This window comes from Diabrotica undecimpunctata, chromosome 3, assembly GCF_040954645.1.
Source record: "Diabrotica undecimpunctata isolate CICGRU chromosome 3, icDiaUnde3, whole genome shotgun sequence".
NCBI lineage: Eukaryota > Metazoa > Arthropoda > Insecta > Coleoptera > Chrysomelidae > Diabrotica > Diabrotica undecimpunctata.
This window is the reverse complement of record NC_092805.1, coordinates 164,590,015-164,610,633: the sequence shown is the minus strand read 5'-3', so window position 1 is coordinate 164,610,633 and position 20,619 is coordinate 164,590,015. Positions and strand designations below refer to the sequence as shown.

At 33.2% G+C, this 20,619-nt stretch overlaps 1 protein-coding gene across 1 annotated transcript; it reads right to left on the bottom strand.

The window, feature by feature from the left end:
* Nucleotides 1-2,812: 2,812 nt before the first annotated feature.
* Nucleotides 2,813-3,753, bottom strand: LOC140436282 (uncharacterized). Its single transcript, XM_072524988.1, has one exon. It carries the CDS (start codon nt 3,633-3,635, stop codon nt 2,889-2,891), a length of 747 nt encoding a protein of 248 aa, XP_072381089.1. The 5' UTR covers nt 3,636-3,753; the 3' UTR covers nt 2,813-2,888.
* Nucleotides 3,754-20,619: the final 16,866 nt, after the last annotated feature.

Here is a 20,619-nt window from a genome sequence, read left to right as displayed (position 1 = left end):
AATAACTACAGACCTATTAGTTTGCTCTCCCATACATACAAACTATTCATGAAGATAATAACAAAACGGCTTGTGAACAAACTGGATAGTTACCAACCTTGTGAACAGGCTGGGTTCCGCTCCAGATACGGAACAAATGATCATCTACAAGTTATAAAAACGCTAATAGAAAAGTGTACAGAGTATAACAAGCCTATCTTTCTTATATTCGTAGATTATGAAAAGGCGTTTGATATTATAGATCATCATAAAATGCTTCGAGCATTGGCTGACTGCCGCATGGACTACCGATATATCGTCTTGATTAAAAGTATTTACGAAACTGGTACAGCTTGTGTCCGCCTTCATGAATAAATGGGCTTGGGCCAGACATGTTGCCAGATTAACGGATGATAGATAAACCAGAAAGATTCTGGAATGGCGACCAAGGCAAGAGGCATATCGAAGCAGAGGACGACCACCGACTAGATGGACTGATGATATCAAGCGCATCACCACAAACTGGATGCAAGTAGCGTCAGATAGAAATAGGTGGAAAATTTTACGGGAGGCCTACGTTCAGCAGTGGACAAATATAGGCTAATTGACGATATATATATATATATATATATATATATATATATATATATATATATATATATATATTTATATATATATATATATATATATATATATATATATATATATTTATATTTATATTTATATTTATATTTATATTTATATATATATATATATATATATATATATATATATACATTGTTACGGTCTATATAACTTAACAGCTTCTTTATTTTACATTTCTCTAATTTTCTGTCGATTATTCTCTCTTCTCGTTTTCTAAATAATTTATGTTAATATAACGACCCTTTATTTTTATTTATTGCTTTGTTTTTATCCTAAAAATCAAAACAATTTGCGCTAAAATTCTAATTTTCAATTTCTCACTTGTCTACTAACTTTTCGATGTCCTTTGTATCTCAAAATTTCAATACGCATACATTAATGAATTTTCTTGTCAATATCCCTATTTCTTGGAACCTGCAATGTTAAAATATTTTGCTCTGAAGAGAATAGGCCCTTTTCGTCGTCAACCATCCAGCTAACCAGCAACAAGATATTTTCGATCCAAATGTTTTACAGTATAACGAAAAGGGTCTTACGCTTGGGTATCCTACTGGGATACTGGGATTAACTTTGCAATTATGCAAGGCTTGATCTCAAAGCATGGTGCAGCACTTTTTTATCACCAGGACCATTCCACCCAATATACCTCACAGAAAAAAAAATTATGTGAGGTCCGGTTACCGAGGTGACCATTTTATCGAACCTCACCATCCAATTCATTTACCATAGATATTCCTTATCTAGCTAACGTCATACTGCACCATAATAGTTTGCAGGAGCACCATCTTAATAATAATAGTTGAAATATTATTTCCAAATTACCGAATTTATCTAGATTATCTTCAGAATTTTAAAAGTTACCGGCTCAATATAGTGATTTATAACATCTCCAGATACACTTCACCGGTTAAGTTAGCATTAAAAAAAACAGGCCCAACTATGTGGTTTTTAAAAATAGCTGCCTAAACATTTACATTTGCTGCAAATTGAGTGTTTCTGCTACAGTACGTACCTTTCTGCTTATGTTAAAGTTTAGACGTCTCGTTAAGCAATAATTAAACTAAATATTGAAGATATAAACACTTTTGCAAAAACTTTTGTAAAAACAACTAGAGAATTGTAGAAGATTGTCTTTTCTACAATAGTTTGTTTAATAAATAAACAATAATAATTAAAACTATTTGAATTTCCCATGTAACTAAATTAAAGACTATACAATCAGCACGGCATGCCTTCTTCCTGCTATTTCTTATCTCCTGCTCCTGTCAGTTTTTCACATTCAGACTATTCAAACCTTACTACCCTCAAATCACTTCGTCTTTGTATTCTCAAATAGCACCATGCTAGCCAAACTTCCTATTTAGCTTTTTAAATAGAAGCAAGTGACTAGTTCATCTCACACCCCTCAAATAAAAGCAGATTTGAAGTTAATTTTATTTTATTAAATAGTTAACTTCATTTAATTTAGTGTAAGTGCATATAATATGGAAGTATCTGAAATTATTTTTTAATACAGAAGAAAATCGACAGTTTTTTGGGCCAATCATTCGTAAATACCAGTCCGACAAATTACAAGGTTGCCGGATATACAACTAAACTTTTTTGCTGTACTCATCTCATTTATTTAATTTTAAGAACACTTAATATGAACATTTGTAAATTTTAGGAACATTTTATATCAAAATTTATGTATTTTAATATCAATTAAAAAGGTGATTTGTTGGCAATTCCCATATTACTATTTATTTGTATAAATCATAAAATAAAAATATTTCTAAATTAAGTCTCATTTTAATTATTATATTTTCAATTTTACTACACTATTACTAATCCACAATCTTGCGACCTACCGGTCACTGGTCCTTTTTAACTACCAAACGTAGCAAGGTGAGAATATAGTTTTATAAATGTTTGCTTTTAAATCATCGAATCAGCTACCTCATCCTTTTTCCCTACAAGAATTGAAAAACGTCAGGTTTTTGACAAATAAGGCTGACATTAGAATCTTTATAATTAAATGCGAAACTTTATATATATATATATATATATATATATATATATATATATATATATATATATATATATATGTATGTGTGTGTGTGTATGTGTTTGTATGTATGCATTTGTAGTGTGTAGACTAAATTATTTAATTGGTTTATTAAATAAGTAAAAATGAAGAGTTTTATTTTAAAATTTTATTAAGAAACAACAAAATCAACAACTTTAACACACATAAATCAAAATCACATCCAAAAATTGATAACCTAGTGTTTGTCTGAGAAACCGTGTGAAGAATGTCCCTCGTGTCCGCCTTTCTTTCCATAGTCTGAGTGGTGGGAGTGATGATTTTCGTGACCTCCATGACCCTTGTATCCCTTGTGGTCTTCATCGTAGTGTCCTTTGTGGCCGAATCCTTTCTTACCGAAATGATCGTCATGGTAACCAGATTTGTGGGAACCTCCCTTCTTGTGATGACCGGCTTTGGATCCGTGATGACCATGGTGGCTACCGTGTTTTTCGTGGTGACCTCCTTTGTGGGCGTCATCGTAGAACTTGTGTTTCTTGTGGTATTCGTCCTTGTGAGCTTTGACGTGGTATCCCTTGGTTTTCTGTCCCTTTTTGTGGCCTTTCTTCTCCCCGAATTTACCGCCTTTGTGATGACCACCGTGGGCATGGTGAGAGGAATGATGACCTCCGGATTCGTGATGCGACTTATGGTGACCACCTTTTTCAGCATGATGTCCGGCTGAGTGGTGCTTGCCGTGCTTACCATGGCCTCCTTTATCGTGGTGATGATGGCTATGATATCCTTTATCTCCTTTACCGCCGTGACTTGCATGATGATGCTCATGACCTTCATGACCACCTCCTGACTCGTGATGATGACCATGATGGGAAGCAGCTACCGCTTGATCCAGTTGCAGTTCTTCTTCTTCTTCGCCCTTAAGTGCATGCCCTTGCACTAGCACTGCTAGGACTAAAACACCAAAAAACACCACCACTTTTCTCATTGTAATGCTGATTGAATGGTTGATACCACTGCACTGATTTGATCCCGGTTTGGATAGTATTTATATTGTTAAAAGTGTTGCTTCACGTATTGAAATCGTCTCGGACCATTGGCTGGAAAACGATAGAAATGCAATCAGTAAAGTTTTTATATAAAGTTTACATAGTTATGTGCAACTGTACCTACTCACCTACTTTATTTAATTAGGTTTCGGTTTTGGTAAACGCTTCAGAACAACATAGACGTGTTGCTAAATATTCATTGAATTAATAGGCGAGTAAAACGTGAAAGAATTGTTTGTCCGGCTTACGAGCGTTTTGAATATTCAATATATCTCATTCGTCGCAGTAAGAAATCTTTATTAAATGCAATTTCTTTTATGTTTATAAGAATAATATACACACGGTTTTATCTTTTCTTAAAATATACTTAAAATGAATTTAAGAACGTAGGAAAACATGCATTAAATTGTTTTTCTTTTATTTACGAGATATTAATTCTTATTTCTGGTTTTCTGCCTACGTATCCTATTTTTAGCTATTTTTCTGATTAATTTTCATTTTATAAGATTCATCTCAAAAATGTTTGATAATATGTCTCTACTTCGTTATTTTCACACAATTTTAGATAATATGCACTATATTTTTGCCTAGCTTACGTGATCAAATCATGGTAATTACTTGTCGCAATTGTTTTATTGATATATAACTTAAATTTTTGTAGCTATTATACGCCTATGCTTCCAAATATTTTTATTTTAAAGGTACCACCAGGTGGTTATATTTGTCTCTTGCTATTTTAACGACTTGTCGTTATAAGCCAGTATTGAAACAATTCCAATGCCATAAGTCAAATAATGTCTAAAGAAAAATTTCCAGACATGTCTCCGAATTTTAAATTTTGTCATTAATGGTAAAGGTAAAAATTCTGTTTCAAGAAAATTTTCAGACCTGATTCAAAATTTCTGTCCAGTAACATTTGTTAAAGTCATAAGTATGACATACTTAGAGCATATGATAGGATGTGAGAAGCTGTGGCGCACCCAGGGGGGGGTTTTGGGGGTTAAACCCCCCCCCCCCAGGGCATATAAAGTAAACAATATATAAAGAATAGTAGAAAAATGTAACTTGTCTTTCACACACAATACAAAAAATCCAAAACGCTGATTGAATAATTAAATTACCACTTTAAATATGTAGGACACAATAATTATTGTATAAATACGCAATAATTAATAATTTTTTTCATTATATTTAGATATAGATACCTAATATTAGGATTATAAAAAATTAGACAGAACGAGTCTGTTGCGAGTAGCATGCGCCTACAGGACTGTATCTGCGGCGGCCTTGTGGACTATCACGGGTTGTGTTCCTCTGCATGTGTTAGAGCAGTAGAAAAGAAAAGAGACATCTCTATCGGAGAAGAAAGCATTTGACAACAGCTATAAAAAAAAGAAAGGGAAAGTTCAATGGAAAAATGGCAAGAAAAGTGGAACAACAAGGAAGATGTTGCTCAGTGGACAAAGATGCTGATCCCGAGCCTAAGGGACTGGGTAGATTGTCTGTTTTAGGGCGTATCTTCATAGGTTCAGAAAGACAGATGCAGATAAATGCCTATACTGCGAATATTCCGACACTGTTACTCACACAATGCTGGAGTGTAATAGATGTACAGTGGAGAGAAACAGAATGTATAAAGAAATAGGTATAAACCCTGTGACTGTAAGAGATGATCGTAAAGATGACAGGAAATACGGAGGGATGGAATAGTGTTCACAATTACATCCAAGCAGTCATTAAAAAGAAAGAAGAAGAAGAGAAATACCAACCGGGCTAATGACAGAGATAAGATCTAATTACTATTTTAATGGGAATAAGTCGCAATTGAAGGTTAAAATAAGTTTATTGACGTTTGAATTTTTGATCTTTGATCTTGCACTGATAACTTGTTTATACTCCAACAATTAATATAAAAAAGAATAGCGGTTGGTACAGAAGTACATCTAGCCTTTATCGACCTAGAAAAGGCGTATAATACAGTTCCAAGACTTAAATTGTGGCAAGCTTAACAACAACTCGACATTAGTCCATACCTTTTAGGAATAACCACAGAAGTATACAGGGATAACACTACTTATCTAAAAATCGGATATAGACTATCAGAGCCAATAAAAGAAACTAAAGGACTAAAACAAGGATGCAGTATGTCACCCTTACTGTTTAATTTATATATTGAGGCAGCCCTCCAAAATTGGAAAAACCACTGCCAGGGAATGGGAATCCCCATAGGAAATGACGTACTGTTCTCCCTAAACTTTGCGTATGACCAAGTCATCCTAGCTCAAGATTCTTATGATCTAGAATTTATGATAAAGTGTCTATAGAGAGAATATTAAAATGGGGGTTACAAGTCAGCATGAAGAAAACAGAATATTTACTTAATTATCAGTTCAGATGCAAGGTTTGAAGTGTTGATAGACGAGGACGTGGAAATCAAACAAGTGAAAAAATTTAAATATTTAGATCCACTCATTGCTAAGAACGGCTTGGGAGAAACCGAAATTAAACACGAAGTAATCAGGGACGTAAAATTGTAGAATGTCTGAACTCCTTATGGTGGGATCACCACATTTCCAAAAGGAACAAAAAAAGAATAGGGCAAACCATGGTTGAATCAGTTCTTTGTTCTATGACTCTGAAGTATGGACAATTAATGCAGACCTGAAGAGAAGATTGTTAACAGTTGAAATGGATTATTTGAGAAGAAGTGATAGAATATCAAGGCAGGAAAGGAAGACTAACGAATCTATAAGAAATAACATGAATGCTACAGAAACGGTCATTGACAGAATAGAAAGAAGAGGTTCAAAATGGTTTGGACATCAATTGAGAATGTCTGACAAACGTTGGCCCCAAAAACTTTACAAATCGAAGCCCCCTGGAAGAAAAAAAAGAGGTAGACCTCGACGCTCTTGAAATGAAGGAATTAGAAGAGCGATGGAATCGACAGGTTTGGAGGAGGAGCATGCCTTGCACCGGGAGGATTCCCGGAGGAGAACGGGAATACGGCGATAGCCGTCTTCAAAATGTATTGTATTTACAAGTTCGATTAATGTCAAACGTCAATAACCTTATTTTAACCTTCAATTTTGGCTTATTCCCATTAAAATAGTAATTACTTTAAAATGCCACAAGAAAATAGCTTCAGAACAATAGATAAGATCTAGAGAAGAGAAGGGAGTGTTCCAAAAATGTCGTCAGTCTTACAGTGGCCATCCCACTTTCGGAGTACGGTACGTGCGACAGTCAACTGCGCATAAGTAAGAGAGGGTGGTTTTAGTTGGTAGGTAGGATAATAGATACCTGAATCTTTGGAACTGCTATCTTTAGTACTTTAAATTAAACTAAAACCCAAATTGTAGGGACTCAACATGGAGGTAGCATAAAAAAATTTCAAACCCCCCCCCCTAAGACAAATTCTGGGTGCGCCACTGGTGAGAAGTATAGTATAACTCAGCTAATTTTGCAAGGAAATATAACAAGCAAACAATTCAGAAACGTTAAACGACATCAGGGCTGAAAAATACCAGGAAATATCAGGAAATCACGCCCGAGCATTTATTCCAATTAGCTGTCAACAAAGTCATGATTTCAAACCTAATTGTCATTGCTAATATCGACAGACGATAGGCACCAACCTAAGAAGAAGAAGAATATTTGCTAATGTGGGGCTGTTTTTGGTTGCAGATTATTATTAAGCTGCAAAAGTTGCTCATTATTTGCTCAAGAAAATCGAGAGAAATATGAAATCGTGTTAACATACTTAGAAAATAAACAAAAATAAAAATAAAAAATGAAATTTTAAATTTGCATATTTTGTGAATCTTTGACAGTTTTTGATGAACATGTTACAAGCATATTTTACCATGTTGATAGTACATGTATCATGTAATCCAACGTTACATATTTCTCAGTGTTATTGTTTATTTTCATGTGCTTACCTATAGTGTATTTTTATGTATGAGAGAGTAATAAAACAATAAATTATGTATGCAAATCCCTAAACTGTTGATACGGGTGACTCAATGAAAAACAGATATTTGTTTTTCAGTTTACAAAAGTATATAGAAAAACAATTTTAAATTGAGTATGACCACCAGGTATAAAGGTTGGAGCAGAATAGAATACAATAGTTGTGAGGGTTACTAATCCCTAAATAAGGTTGCCAGTGTCGGAGTGATGGAGGTTAACAGGTACTAATGAATTTGCAAGAAATGTAAGATGTTTATTTTATTGGTTATATATAACCAATAAAAGTTTAATAAGTACCTACCTATTTGCAAAATAAAGTTTAATTCTTTAGATAAAATAAAACGTTTTATTTTATCTGAAATGAGTGCATTCCACGAAGTAAGGGTTTCAACAATCAAACATTTAATTCTTTAATTCCAGGAATCTACGACAGTAATTGACTAGATAATTACCTTCTAAACTTATTCCACAGAAAATGTGATAGTGGGTTTTTCCATTTTGTAGGAAGGTCCAAGTGGCGTATTCAAAATTCTTAACAGTTCACTAAAAGTAGGTACTTCAGTTGCAAGGTGCAGTTTATTGTGTATACTAGTGTTATGGAAAATTTGGAAGTGCCGTGTAAACGCCGAAAAATTGGTCCTCTAACAGTTAATGAAAAAACATTAATATTTAATTGTTTTAAATCATTTACAGACAAACGTTTATGTGAAAGTGTTGATGAGACCGTTGAGTTAGTTAGCAGTACACTTGGTGTTGGGAAATCTACGATTTACAGAGTTATTAAAGAAGAGAAATGTGGTAGTTTTCAAATGCCACGTAATGCTTCAGGGAAACCAAAATTTCAAATAGAATATCATTTTAAAGAAGGACTTCGACGGAAAGTGCATGAATTCTTCTTTAGACAAGAATTTCCAACATTGGATAAAGTTCTTGTCTCAGTTCGAGATGATAAGGATTACCCAGAAATGAGCCGAAGTACGTTATGGAAACTTTTTAAAGAAATAGGCTTCCGCTGGAAAAAGAATCCCAGAAAGTCTATTTTATTAGAAAGAAGCGATATTGTCATATGGAGAAGACATTTTCTAAGAACCATAAAGGAAATGAGAAACCAAAAAAGAAAAATATTTTATCTTGATGAAACATGGATCAACGAGGGTCATACACCAAATAAATTTTGGCAGGATGAAACTGTTACAAGTCAAAGGCACGCTTTTGTAAATAACTTATCTACTGGTTTAAACCCACCATCAGGAAAGGGACGCCGGCTGATAATAGTACACATTGGCAGTTCAGACGGTTTTGTTGAAGGTGGTTTATTAACTTTTGAATCAACTCGTACCGGTGACTACCATGAAGACATGAACGCTGATGTCTTTCAAGAATGGTTCGAACAAATGATAGATCTTCTTCCTAAGAACTGTGTAATAGTAATGGATAATGCAAGTTATCACTCCAGACTTATAGAAGGACTGCCCACAACCAAGTGGTTAAAAAAAGACTTGCAGAATTGGCTGAGTTCAAAAAATATTACGTACCATCCCGGATCTATAAGAAAGGAACTTTATTCGTTGTGTGATTGCCAAAAATCGTGGAATGACAGTACTTAGATCCCCACCATATCATTGTGAATTAAACCCGATTGAACTGGTATGGGCACAGATAAAGAGTGAAGTTTCAAGAAAAAATACCACTTTTAAAATTCATGATGTTAAACAGTTGTTTTTGGAGGCCGTAAATAAAGTAAAATCTGAAAACTGAGAAAAGGCAGTAAATCACACTATTAAAGAAGAGGAAAAAATGTGGAAGCTGGACAATATTACTGATAAAATGATCGAGCCAGTTATTATAAATCTTGGTTCTGAAAGTTCATCTTCTGAATCTGATTTGGATTTGTAACAAGTAGCTGTAAGTTTTATATTAATATTTTTATTCATCTATTTAACATACCTTAGACGGTTTTAAAAACTTTTTCTCTTTTGTAATTTTTAAAAATTAAAAAAAATGTGAATTTTTTAAAACCCTTTTTAATGTAGGCCAGTCAGTTCTAATATAGTGTGTGATAAAAGAGGTCACTTTTGTTTACATACACATAACACTTTATAACACTGAAATAATTCATTTATTTTTTACAATTATTCAAAGTAATTTTTCAATTAATCTTGAGCACGCCCATGGAGTGGTCGGAGCTACCAGTTAAAATTATGCTAATTACTCTCTCGTTCATAAAAATAAACTATAGGAAGAACTATAAAAATAAAATAGTAATAGGTATGTTAAAAAATAAACAATATTCAATTAAAAAATAGTGATTTAAATTTAAATTGTTTTTTCCGTGTCAATCACTAAATTGTAGAAAATAACAACAGTAACTCTAAATTCGTATCATCTGGACATAAATAATAAAACGGATTTCCAGTAAATGCTTCAGAGGTATTCAAACACTAGCGCCCGTATACAATGTTAAACTCTTATTACATAACCGTTTGATATAAATGAAGGACTATAAAACTATTTGAATTTATTTCAACAATTTAGCGAATATTTGGATGATAAGTATTTTAATAATTATGCATCAAAACTAAATGCTTAAAGAGTATTCAGTATCTGCTTAACACATTTTTAATATTAGTGTGTAGTATACAGTGTGCGCAAAAATTCACGGAAGATTATTAAAATAATTTCTATTTAATATTAACGAAATATTTAATAAATATTTCACTAATATCAACACCACATTAAAAATGTAGACGAGTATATAGTTAAGAATCAAATTTGTAGACAGTAGATTCTCATCAGAAATGTGAATGCGGTAAACTGACGACATCGTTGCCAGTTTTTGATGATAGATATTCTAGCAATTTATATTTTAACCATTCACATCAAAAGCAGCAGCAACTGCTGCCTTTGGTATTCCTTTTCCCAGGTAGCTGTAGCTTCCTCCGTGGTTGGTGTTAGTTATTGCTCTGGAAACCATCAGGGTCTTCTAACTCTAATGCCACAAATTGGTTGCATTGCTCCTGTAGTGATCCTTTCCCAAGGTAATATGCTCCTTTTATAACTTGGTTGCACCGTACTGAAGACGACCAATAGTCAGAAATACGTATATACGGTTGCCTTCCATCGATATACCATTTTTATTTTTCTGTTTTGCGAGACATGCCATTACTTTTTACTGGAAGACGTCTTGGCTCATTCATTAAAGTACTAGGCAGTCAAAACCGTCTTAAAAAGTCACATAAGAATTCGTCAAGTTCAGGCCACTAACAATAATGAAAAATTTGATGAACTTCTAACAAGACTTGAATTAGATGTTGGAAGTGTGGAGAACTAGAACATCGTAGAAATCAATGTCAAGCAGAAACTAGCCGTAAGTGTTACTTTTTCACAATTTTTGCACAAAGGAAAAAGTCTTATGGTTTCTAGTAAGCTTAATGAAAAAATTTGTCAACTAAGCATTGATACTGGTGCAACTCACACTATTGTCCACCCAAGGATGATATCTGCTTCGGAGATCCGTCCGTGGTTATACCGACTTGGAGTTGCAGTTCGTAGGACAGAAATTCGTACATCGTGTAATAGTAGCTGATATCATGGATGATGTAATTGTTGGTCTAGACTTCTTGCTTCATCATTACGTTAAATTGGATTTAAAAAAAAATGTTCTTCAAATTGAAGATGAAGAAGTGATGTTAATGTCAAGGGAATGTAGTGAAACAATATGCCGCATCTGCGTAGAAGAAGATGTTCTATTACCAGCCCGATCTGAGATTATAATACCTGTTGTTGCTAAACCAGAAAGAAACCTATTGACTTTTGTTCTCAGAATCTTCGAACCAGCTATCCACAAACTACCTAAAGGCATCCTTTGAGCAAGAAGTCTAGTTAGAATGCACGGCAACTCGTTATCTGCCCGAATAATAAATCTCAACGGTTACGATGTTCGATTAAAGAAAGGAATTTCAATGGGTACTATCGAGGGTGTCACTAGCATCAAAAATTGTATTGTACAACAACAAAAATCACTGATGGCTTCAAAATTAACAGCACCGCTTTAACTCCTATACCAAAAGTCTAGTGAACATTTCGACAAAAATCCGGAAGGTCAAACTTTACAACGACGTAATCGTTTATAGCCAAACTTTTGACGAACATCTTCACAACCTTACCAGTGTTTTCAAAGAATTGATAAGTGCGAATCTGAAATTGAATTCCAAGAAATGTCAATTATTCCAAAAGCAAGTGGCCTTCCTTGGACATATGATTTCATCTGAGGGAGTGCGCACCGATCCTAAAAAAATAAAAACCGTTAAGAGTTGGCCTATTCCTGTAGACATGCATAATTGAGATCATTTTGGGCTTGTGTCCATACTATCGTCGCTTCGTAAGAGAATTTGCTGACATTACAAAACCTTTACATAAGCTAACGGAAGCAGACCAACAGTTTAACTGGAATGAACAGTGCCAAAAAGCTTGTGATAGTCTGAAAGACTCCCTCACCACTGCACTAGTACTGTCACCACCACATTCCAAGGCAAGTTTTATAGTCGACATTGATGCTAGTAACGTAAGTCTTGGTGGCATTTTTTCGCAAAACATCGATGGGATAGAACGAGTTATTGAATACTTTAGTAAAGTCCTCCCCTAGGCCGAAAGAAATTATTGTGTAACACGAACAAAATTACTTGCTATGGTGAAAACATGCTTATTCGGACGGATCACGCCTCTCTTAAATGGATCCTCCAATTCAAGAACCCCGACGACCGGTTTGCCGGATGGCTGGAAAAACTACAGACGTATAATTTTAATAATAAGTTACTAAATATCATAATGCCGGTACCCAGATAACTGCAACCACTGACTGGCAAACCACTGGCAAAGTTGAAGCAAAGAAACCCTTAGATATAGCCAATTGTATAAGGACCCAGATAGGACCAGGAGACCATTGGAGTTCCATAATCCTTCGTGCTGAACAAATTACAGATAGTAATATTACACCAATCCTTACCACGATAGAAAAAGTTACGGGTCGACCAACCTGGAGTGAGATTTCTGAGAAGAGTGATATTGAAAAGTTATTGGGCACAATGGGATTCCTTGGAATTGGTTGAATGGTGTTTTACACATAAACTGGAAAAATCCCAATGGAAGCCAGCGTAAATTTCAACTTGTTCTCGCAAAAAGCCGAGTTAGTAAAGTACATTTGAAGTATCACAGAGGTGTATCCGGAGGCCATTTGGGAATAAACAAACCTCTAGCAAAAGGATGAGATGTTGCTCGGATTTTAAGAGGTGTTGCCGTGAATGTACAAAATGTGCAGCTAGTAGAGGTCCTAGAACGAGAAGCCAATGCCTGATGAGGCAATATTTGGTTGAAACTTCTTTCGAAAGGGTATCTGGTAAGTCCAGTATCTGGTAAACAGTACATTTTAGTCGGAGGCATATGCTCTTCCGATCAAAAGGCTTCGATAGCCGCTGAAGTACTGGTTCATAATTTGTTATGTCCATTATCAGATATCAAATGCAGGACAATTATAACATGTGGCAGAAAATCAGGAAGCCTTCGCCATGGTGATCGCGAACATCGGATAATTCTGATATGACACGTGAAGAAGAAGAAATACATTTACTTAAATTATAACAAATAGTACTTTGCTCTTAAAGAAGCTTCGTTCAATTTTAGGGAAACGTTGACAACGTTAGACGATCAGATAATTATAAAGATTACTGTGGTGATACGTTTATATTATGTAAATATCTTTTTAAAAATCTGAAACTATTTTCTTGTAATATATTACGTTTTAAGTAATATATTTTTTTGAAATTAAAATCCATTTTAATAAATTTGTTTTTGCGTTTTGACTTAATATAAACATAAAAATCGTTTATCATTAAGTAAAAATTTTTAAAAAACAAAGAAACTATTTTGTTTTTTTTTTTGTTAAATGAAAATATTTATCATTTATAATTACATTTAGAAATATTATGCTGTGTCGTCAAATTTTAACGTGGGTATTTGGAAAGTGGAAGAGATACATAAACAAAACGCGAATATTTTGCCCCATAAAAAAGCTGTTTCTGAAACTGTACTAATGTGAACACTTTTTCACATTATTTTTAGATGGAAATGCTTACTAGTCGAGTCATTTTGACATAAGCTATAGTTGTAAGTTTAATAATGTCAGCGTGGTGATTAGGGCTCTTGATAATTTTCTATCTGGGTTTTGAAAGGAATATTTTAATATTATAAATTTTTAAATTAAATTCTTAGTATAATTAATTATAAATTAATAATGCGACTACTTGTCATCAACATTATCAGGTCGGCCTTCCTATTTACATTTCTCCATCTTGTGTCATACCAATATCAATCCCATTTACCTACATGTACTCCCTAAGCGTCTTCTCGCAGGCCTTCTTTGGACTTCCTTTCCTATTTTTTTCACTAACTGGCAAGCGCTGTTAAAATTTTCTGTCAAATTATTCGTTTAACGAATTGTCGAAGTATTTTTTCATCACGTTAGAGAAAGACATAAATTAAAAGTGTGGTAATAAGAGTAAGTAACTTTTTCTTATTATTAATCTAAGAGAAAGTACTTTATCTTATTATCACACTTTTATTTTTTTTAACGCCAACTTCTAATTTGACTGAATTTATAAAATATAAACAAATAAATAAAATAATAATAACTACTGTCTCAATTTTCTTAAACTAATCTAATAAAAATTTTATGTATCAACATAATGGGTACTTGACCTGTCCAAAAAATGTTATTGTCATTGGAAACAGTCAATAATTATTCCTTCCGGCATCTCAAGTTAGTTAGCTTCTTGCATCTCGATAGTTTGGATGTAGAAAAAGTTTTTTCGAGTAGGAACTGATGTTCCCGATTGGCAATCCAATTTCATCGGCATACTGCCGATAATTTAGTACTTTTAAGTGTGGTCTCATCGATTTAAACCCAACCACTGTTTGGGTTTACGGTTATTTACGTAAGTATTACAAAAGTAAATAATCTAAATTAAATCTTTGCATATAAAAGGTAAAATTTTACCTTAGGCTTTTATTAATTTAGTGGGATTACTTGCTTTACGTTCACTGGAGACTAGTCCGAAAACGTTTTGACCTTTTAATCCATTTGGTTATTTAAATTTAAATTTAAATTTAATTAAGATGTTCGAGTTTTTTACCTGTCAGCATATTTTGACAATGAGTTGTGGTGTATAAGAGGTAATTAATTCTGAGTATTATACAAAATATATAAAATTATTTTAAAATTATATGGATACGGAAGAAAACTAAACAAAAATAAGTACTGTACTACTACTATAATAATTGCATTATAAATATAAACAGAATAAAGCCAAGAAGGAAACTATCCGACACAAATAGGAACACAACACTTGCTTGCGCACAGTTCTGCTTTATATGAGAAACAAAACAAGCATTTCCTCAATATTGCAAGATTTAAATTGCTAGTGGGAGTAAAAGTGATTTTATTCATGTTTCACACGTGAAAGTAGAAAAAAAGACAAAATGAACAAACGAAATAAAAAAACTGGATTTTTCTGTATTCTTTGTAATTGTGAATAACAGTCGCATGATCAGAAACAATTATGTTTCTGTGCATTTTTATGAAAGTAAAAATAATGAAATGGTTCTGAAACTGTATTCGTGTGACATGTTAAAGTTAAATTAATTACTATTTAAATGGGAATAAGCCACAATTAAAGGTTAAAATACGTTTATTGACGTTTCAATTTCCACTTCGGAAATCGTTCTCAAAATACAAACATTAGTAAATTAAACAAATTTTGTTTTTGTTACTTAGTGAAAAATTCTTCTAATAATTTAATTTTATCTGACTCATCTATATTGACAATTCAGACATACATTATAAATTTTAAAGTAGACGACTTTAATATGATATTGCCAATATTGTTGAGTTGCGTTCCTGGGACGACTTTACTTATAAGATAGTTCATTCGATTACATGAAATCAACTTTAACTTGAGAATATCCGTCAGAAAAGATCATAACATGTAATTCGTCTTTAAAAAGACAAATACATGCCATGATGACAGTAAAATTCTCCTGTTAGTGATTCCATAGTAAATTATGAGGGAAAAACCAGGAAAAAAACCTCATAATACTATCCCGACATGGTAAGTATTTGATCTTGCATTTAGTTTACCTTCAATAAATACCAAATTCCGATTTTATATGTTTGTTATTTAAAAAATATAAATGATGTATTCTCTATATGTTACTGACTTACCAATACTGGTATTTTCTTTTTAATAACTTCCTCTTTCAATATGGGTAACCAGATCCTACTACATTCTGCCGAGGAATTCGCGACACAATTGGTCTCATTTAGCATAATTAGAGCCGCTTCTTTGATTTTTCTCTTTTTACCATCCGTTTCTTTTAGGACTATATTTGGATCATTTCATTGAACCCTATGTTCATTATCCCATGCATGTTTACATATTTGAGATCTATCAAATTCTCTATTTTTAATATAGGATTGATGTTCACTTATTCTAACATTTAATGGCCTTGATGTTTCACCTAAATAAAACTGATCGCATTCACAAGGTATTTTATAAATGCAATTCTTTGTCCTTTCTTGATCATTGTTAGGTTTGGTTTTGGACAAAATAGATCTCAACGTGTTTGTTGTTTTGAATGTTGTTGAAATAGGAATTTATTTCCTATCCTTTTAAGCTTTTCCGATAATCCTTTTATATATGGTATTGTTATTTTCCTCGTATTCTCCCTTGTATATGCTGTAGGATCTCGTTCTAAGTTGTTTTGTTCTATTCGATTAAAACAACTTAGAACGAGATCCTACAGCATATACAAGGGATAATACGAGGAAAATAACAATACCATATATAAAAGGATTATTGCAAAAGCTTAAAAGGATAGGAAATAAATTCAACATTTCAACAACATTCAAAACAACAAACACGTTGAGATCTATTTTGTCCAAAACCAAACCTAACAATGATCAAGAAAGGACAAAGAATTGCATTTATAAAATACCTTGTGAATGCGATCAGTTTTATTTAGGTGAAACATCAAGGCCATTAAATGTTAGAATAAGTGAACATCAATCCTATATTAAAAATAGAGAATTTGATAGATCTCAAATATGTAAACATGCATGGGATAATGAACATAGGGTTCAATGAAATGATCCAAATATAGTCCTAAAAGAAACGGATGGTAAAAAGAGAAAAATCAAAGAAGCGGCTCTAATTATGCTAAATGAGACCAATTGTGTCGCGAATTCCTCGGCAGAATGTAGTAGGATCTGGTTACCAATATTAAAAGAGGACGTTATTAAAAGGAAAATACCAGTATTGGTAAGTCAGTAACATATAGAGAATACATCATTTATATTTTTTAAATAACAAACATATAAAATCGGAATTTTGTATTTATTGAAGGTAAACTAAATGCAAGATCAAATACTTACCATGTCGGGATAGTATTATGAGGTTTTTTCCTGGTTTTTCCCTCATAATTTACTATGGAATCACTAACAGGAGAATTTTACTGTCATCATGGCATGTATTTGCCTTTTTAAAGACGAATTACATGTTATGATCTTTTCTGACGGATATTCTCAAGTTAAAGTTGATTTCATGTAATCGAATGAACTATCTTATAAGTAAAGTCGTCCCAGGAACGCAACTCAACAATATTGGCAATATCATTTTAAAGTCGTCTACTTTAAAATGAATAATGTATGTCTGAATTGTCAATATAGATGAGTCAGATAAAATTAAATTATTAGAAGAATTTTTCACTAAGTAACAAAAACAAAATTTGTTTAATTTACTAATGTTTGTATTTTGAGAACGATTTCCGAAGTGGAAATTGAAACGTCAATAAACGTATTTTAACCTTTAATTGTGGCTTATTCCCATTTAAATAGTAATTAATTTAAAATGCCACAAGAAAATAGCTTCAGAACAATATTAAAGTTAAATGATATGCATATCTGGGATTAAGCCACAATTTATTATAATGAGAATAAAATGTAATTTTCATTACAATCAGTTGAAGTTTAATCTCATGTTAGTCCAAGATATGATGGTTTTTTGCTCAGAATTTTTGTATATGCATGGATTTGCTTGAAAATAGATAGATAATATTAGCTCAAAGATTAAAATCTACTCTATGACAATACGTGCTTTTCTCTGGAGGTGGTTATTACCCCAACTGAAGGATGGAAAAAGTTTATTAAAAGTAACCACGGTAGTCGCTATAATAGAGATTTTAAAGACGAAAATGTCCCTTAGAGTTTTTTCGAAAAGTCAATATTTTCAGATTTATTCGTGACTAAACGTTCACAAATTACACGTCAAAAAAGGACGAAGCCTCCACGAGATCAATAGTGCTACATCAACTACAAAGTAAACACTATTGACGGCATCCCCTGGAAAAGTCTACTATTAGTCGGCTAATCCTTCCAACACCGGACCAAACCAAATCAGATGGCAAACATCAAGCCACAACGGTTCTTCTCAGAGCCAACACTGATAGTAGCGAGCATAAATCTCGCGGGCATTACTACAGCCAAACAAGACATCTTATCAGAATTCTGTAAGAACACGAAATGTGAGGTATTGTGCATCTAGGAAACCCACAGAGACCTATCTGCAGCGAGACCGAAGGTCTCCGGTATGAAACTGATTGCGGAGATACCACACAATTAGCATGAAAGCGCGGTATTTGTGAGAACTTAAACCATAGTCTCATCTGTGGGAACAACAAATGTACACGGTATAAAGATAATAACCACGGGGATCAGAAAATGCACAATAATCTCGGTATGCATGCTCCAAATCAGCCTTTTATATTTTAACCCCCAACAAACTTCCAATCACAACCCAATCAGCTTGTACTGGGAGATTTTAACAGTCACAGTTTACTCTGGGTCTATGCAGATGCGGACTCAAATGGAGACGCAGTAGAAGCATGGGCCGACTTCACGTTAATCCATGATCCTAAACTTTCACCATCTTTTCACAGCAAAGTTTGGAAAAGAGGATATAACCCGGATATATGCTTTTCAAGTAATAACCTCGAAGACCGATGTACCAAGGTAGTATATGGCCCCATACCAAAACTCAGCATAGATCAATTGGTATAAATATCTTTCCAATTGTCAGACCACAAGCTATTCCATTCAGAAGGAGATTTAACTTTAAAAATGCAAACTGGCAAAACTATGCAGACATGCTGCTTATAAGCTGCTACTTCTTGAACCAAAAGTAGAAAACTACGAAAAATTTGTAGAGGTACTCAAAAATGTATCTAGACAAGTTATCCCCAGATGATGTACACAAGAATATGTTCCCGGGATGTTCAGCGAGTTCAAAGAACTAATGAGAACATACGAAACCCTATATTCCACTGACCTTTTAGCCAAGAAACGGTTGACTGCCAAGCAGTACTACTCCAACAGCTAAGTCAAGCCAGACAGGAAAAGTGGATTGAGACCCTGGAAAAAATGGACATGACACATAGTAGCAAAATAGTATGAAATCTTATAAAAAAACTTAGTGGTATTTTGTTGTGGTATATTATTTTTTAGATTTTTTGGCTGTAGTCTGGAATTATTTATTTCCTGTGTAGTTTCGTTTGCCGATAATGTCGTCGGCGGACTTTACCCAAATGATAACTTTTCTGACGTCTTCTATCCTGGAGATTTCCCAATTATGTTTTTCTGACACCGTATACCGGTATGATAGTTCTCAATATCCATGCATTTTTAAGTTCATTTTTATAATTCATTTATCGATTGGTGTCCACGTTGTTTTGAATTTCCTTAAACCCCTATGAGTGAGGTACTCCGCTATTTATAGTCGAGGTCATATTTATATTCGAAGATTTTCTGATCCATTTCCTTTCTTTTTATTTTCGGTTAATATTGTGAAGTCTACATTTTATTTCTTCGTGTCAAAGAGGACTTTGTTTATTTTGATCGATATTCCTTGAATTTATTAGATTTAAATTAGAGTAAATAATTAGATTCATTATTTTGGAATTTTCGGTTCTATTTTTTTAATTCAGATCTTTTTGTCTGAAAAAATTTAAGACGAGCATTTAGTTAAAAATTTTTTTACGATAATTGTTATATGTCCTTTAAAATTAATTAAAATTTAGTGGTTGAGCATCACAAAAGAGCAAAAACTTCACCTTCTGACCTTATTTTAAATTAAATCAATATTACGTTCGTAGCAAACTTCATAATAACGTACCTATGTAATACACTAGAATTCACTTATGTCCAAGATATCAAAATATAATTTATTTTCCTTACTACAGCATTAATTAAACACAAACAAATCTCATTCTTGCGTGCTCTCTAACTTCAGAAATATAAATTAGATGCTTCACAAAACTTTTGATTGACCTTTTCATAACGCCGCATAGCAGATTACAAGGGTAATATTACATACGGGTCTAATTCACTTTCTTTACTTTTGGAGTGGAAGTGGAATTCTCTCGTATATTACTTACAAAACTTTAGGTAACTATTTTGTATGTATCCGTTTGTTGTTGACGAGCTTTTTGGGAAATAAATGAGAAAAAACCTTACGAAATATCAAAATGTTCCTGTTATATCAACGATAACGAAAAAGGCAGAAAAAAAAAATAAAATACACAAATAAATATATATACATATTCAAATTTAATTACCTGAAAATTATCTGAAATTTAATTTTTAAAATATCACATCATTGATATAAAATGAAAAAAATATATGTTGATTTTCCGGGATTTTCCGAGATTTCCTGGGGGTGAAAATTATGTCATCATTATTAATGCTGCGACAGACTATTCCAGCCAAATTAAAAAAAGAAAGTTTTTACGGTGAATTTCAAATGGACTCAATTTTTCCGAGGTTTCCCATATTTCCCGGCCAGGGAA

Bases quoted from the DNA above. Each gene is read 5' to 3' on its own strand.
- LOC140436282 (XM_072524988.1), bottom strand. From the start codon at position 3,635: ATGAGAAAAGTGGTGGTGTTTTTTGGTGTTTTAGTCCTAGCAGTGCTA.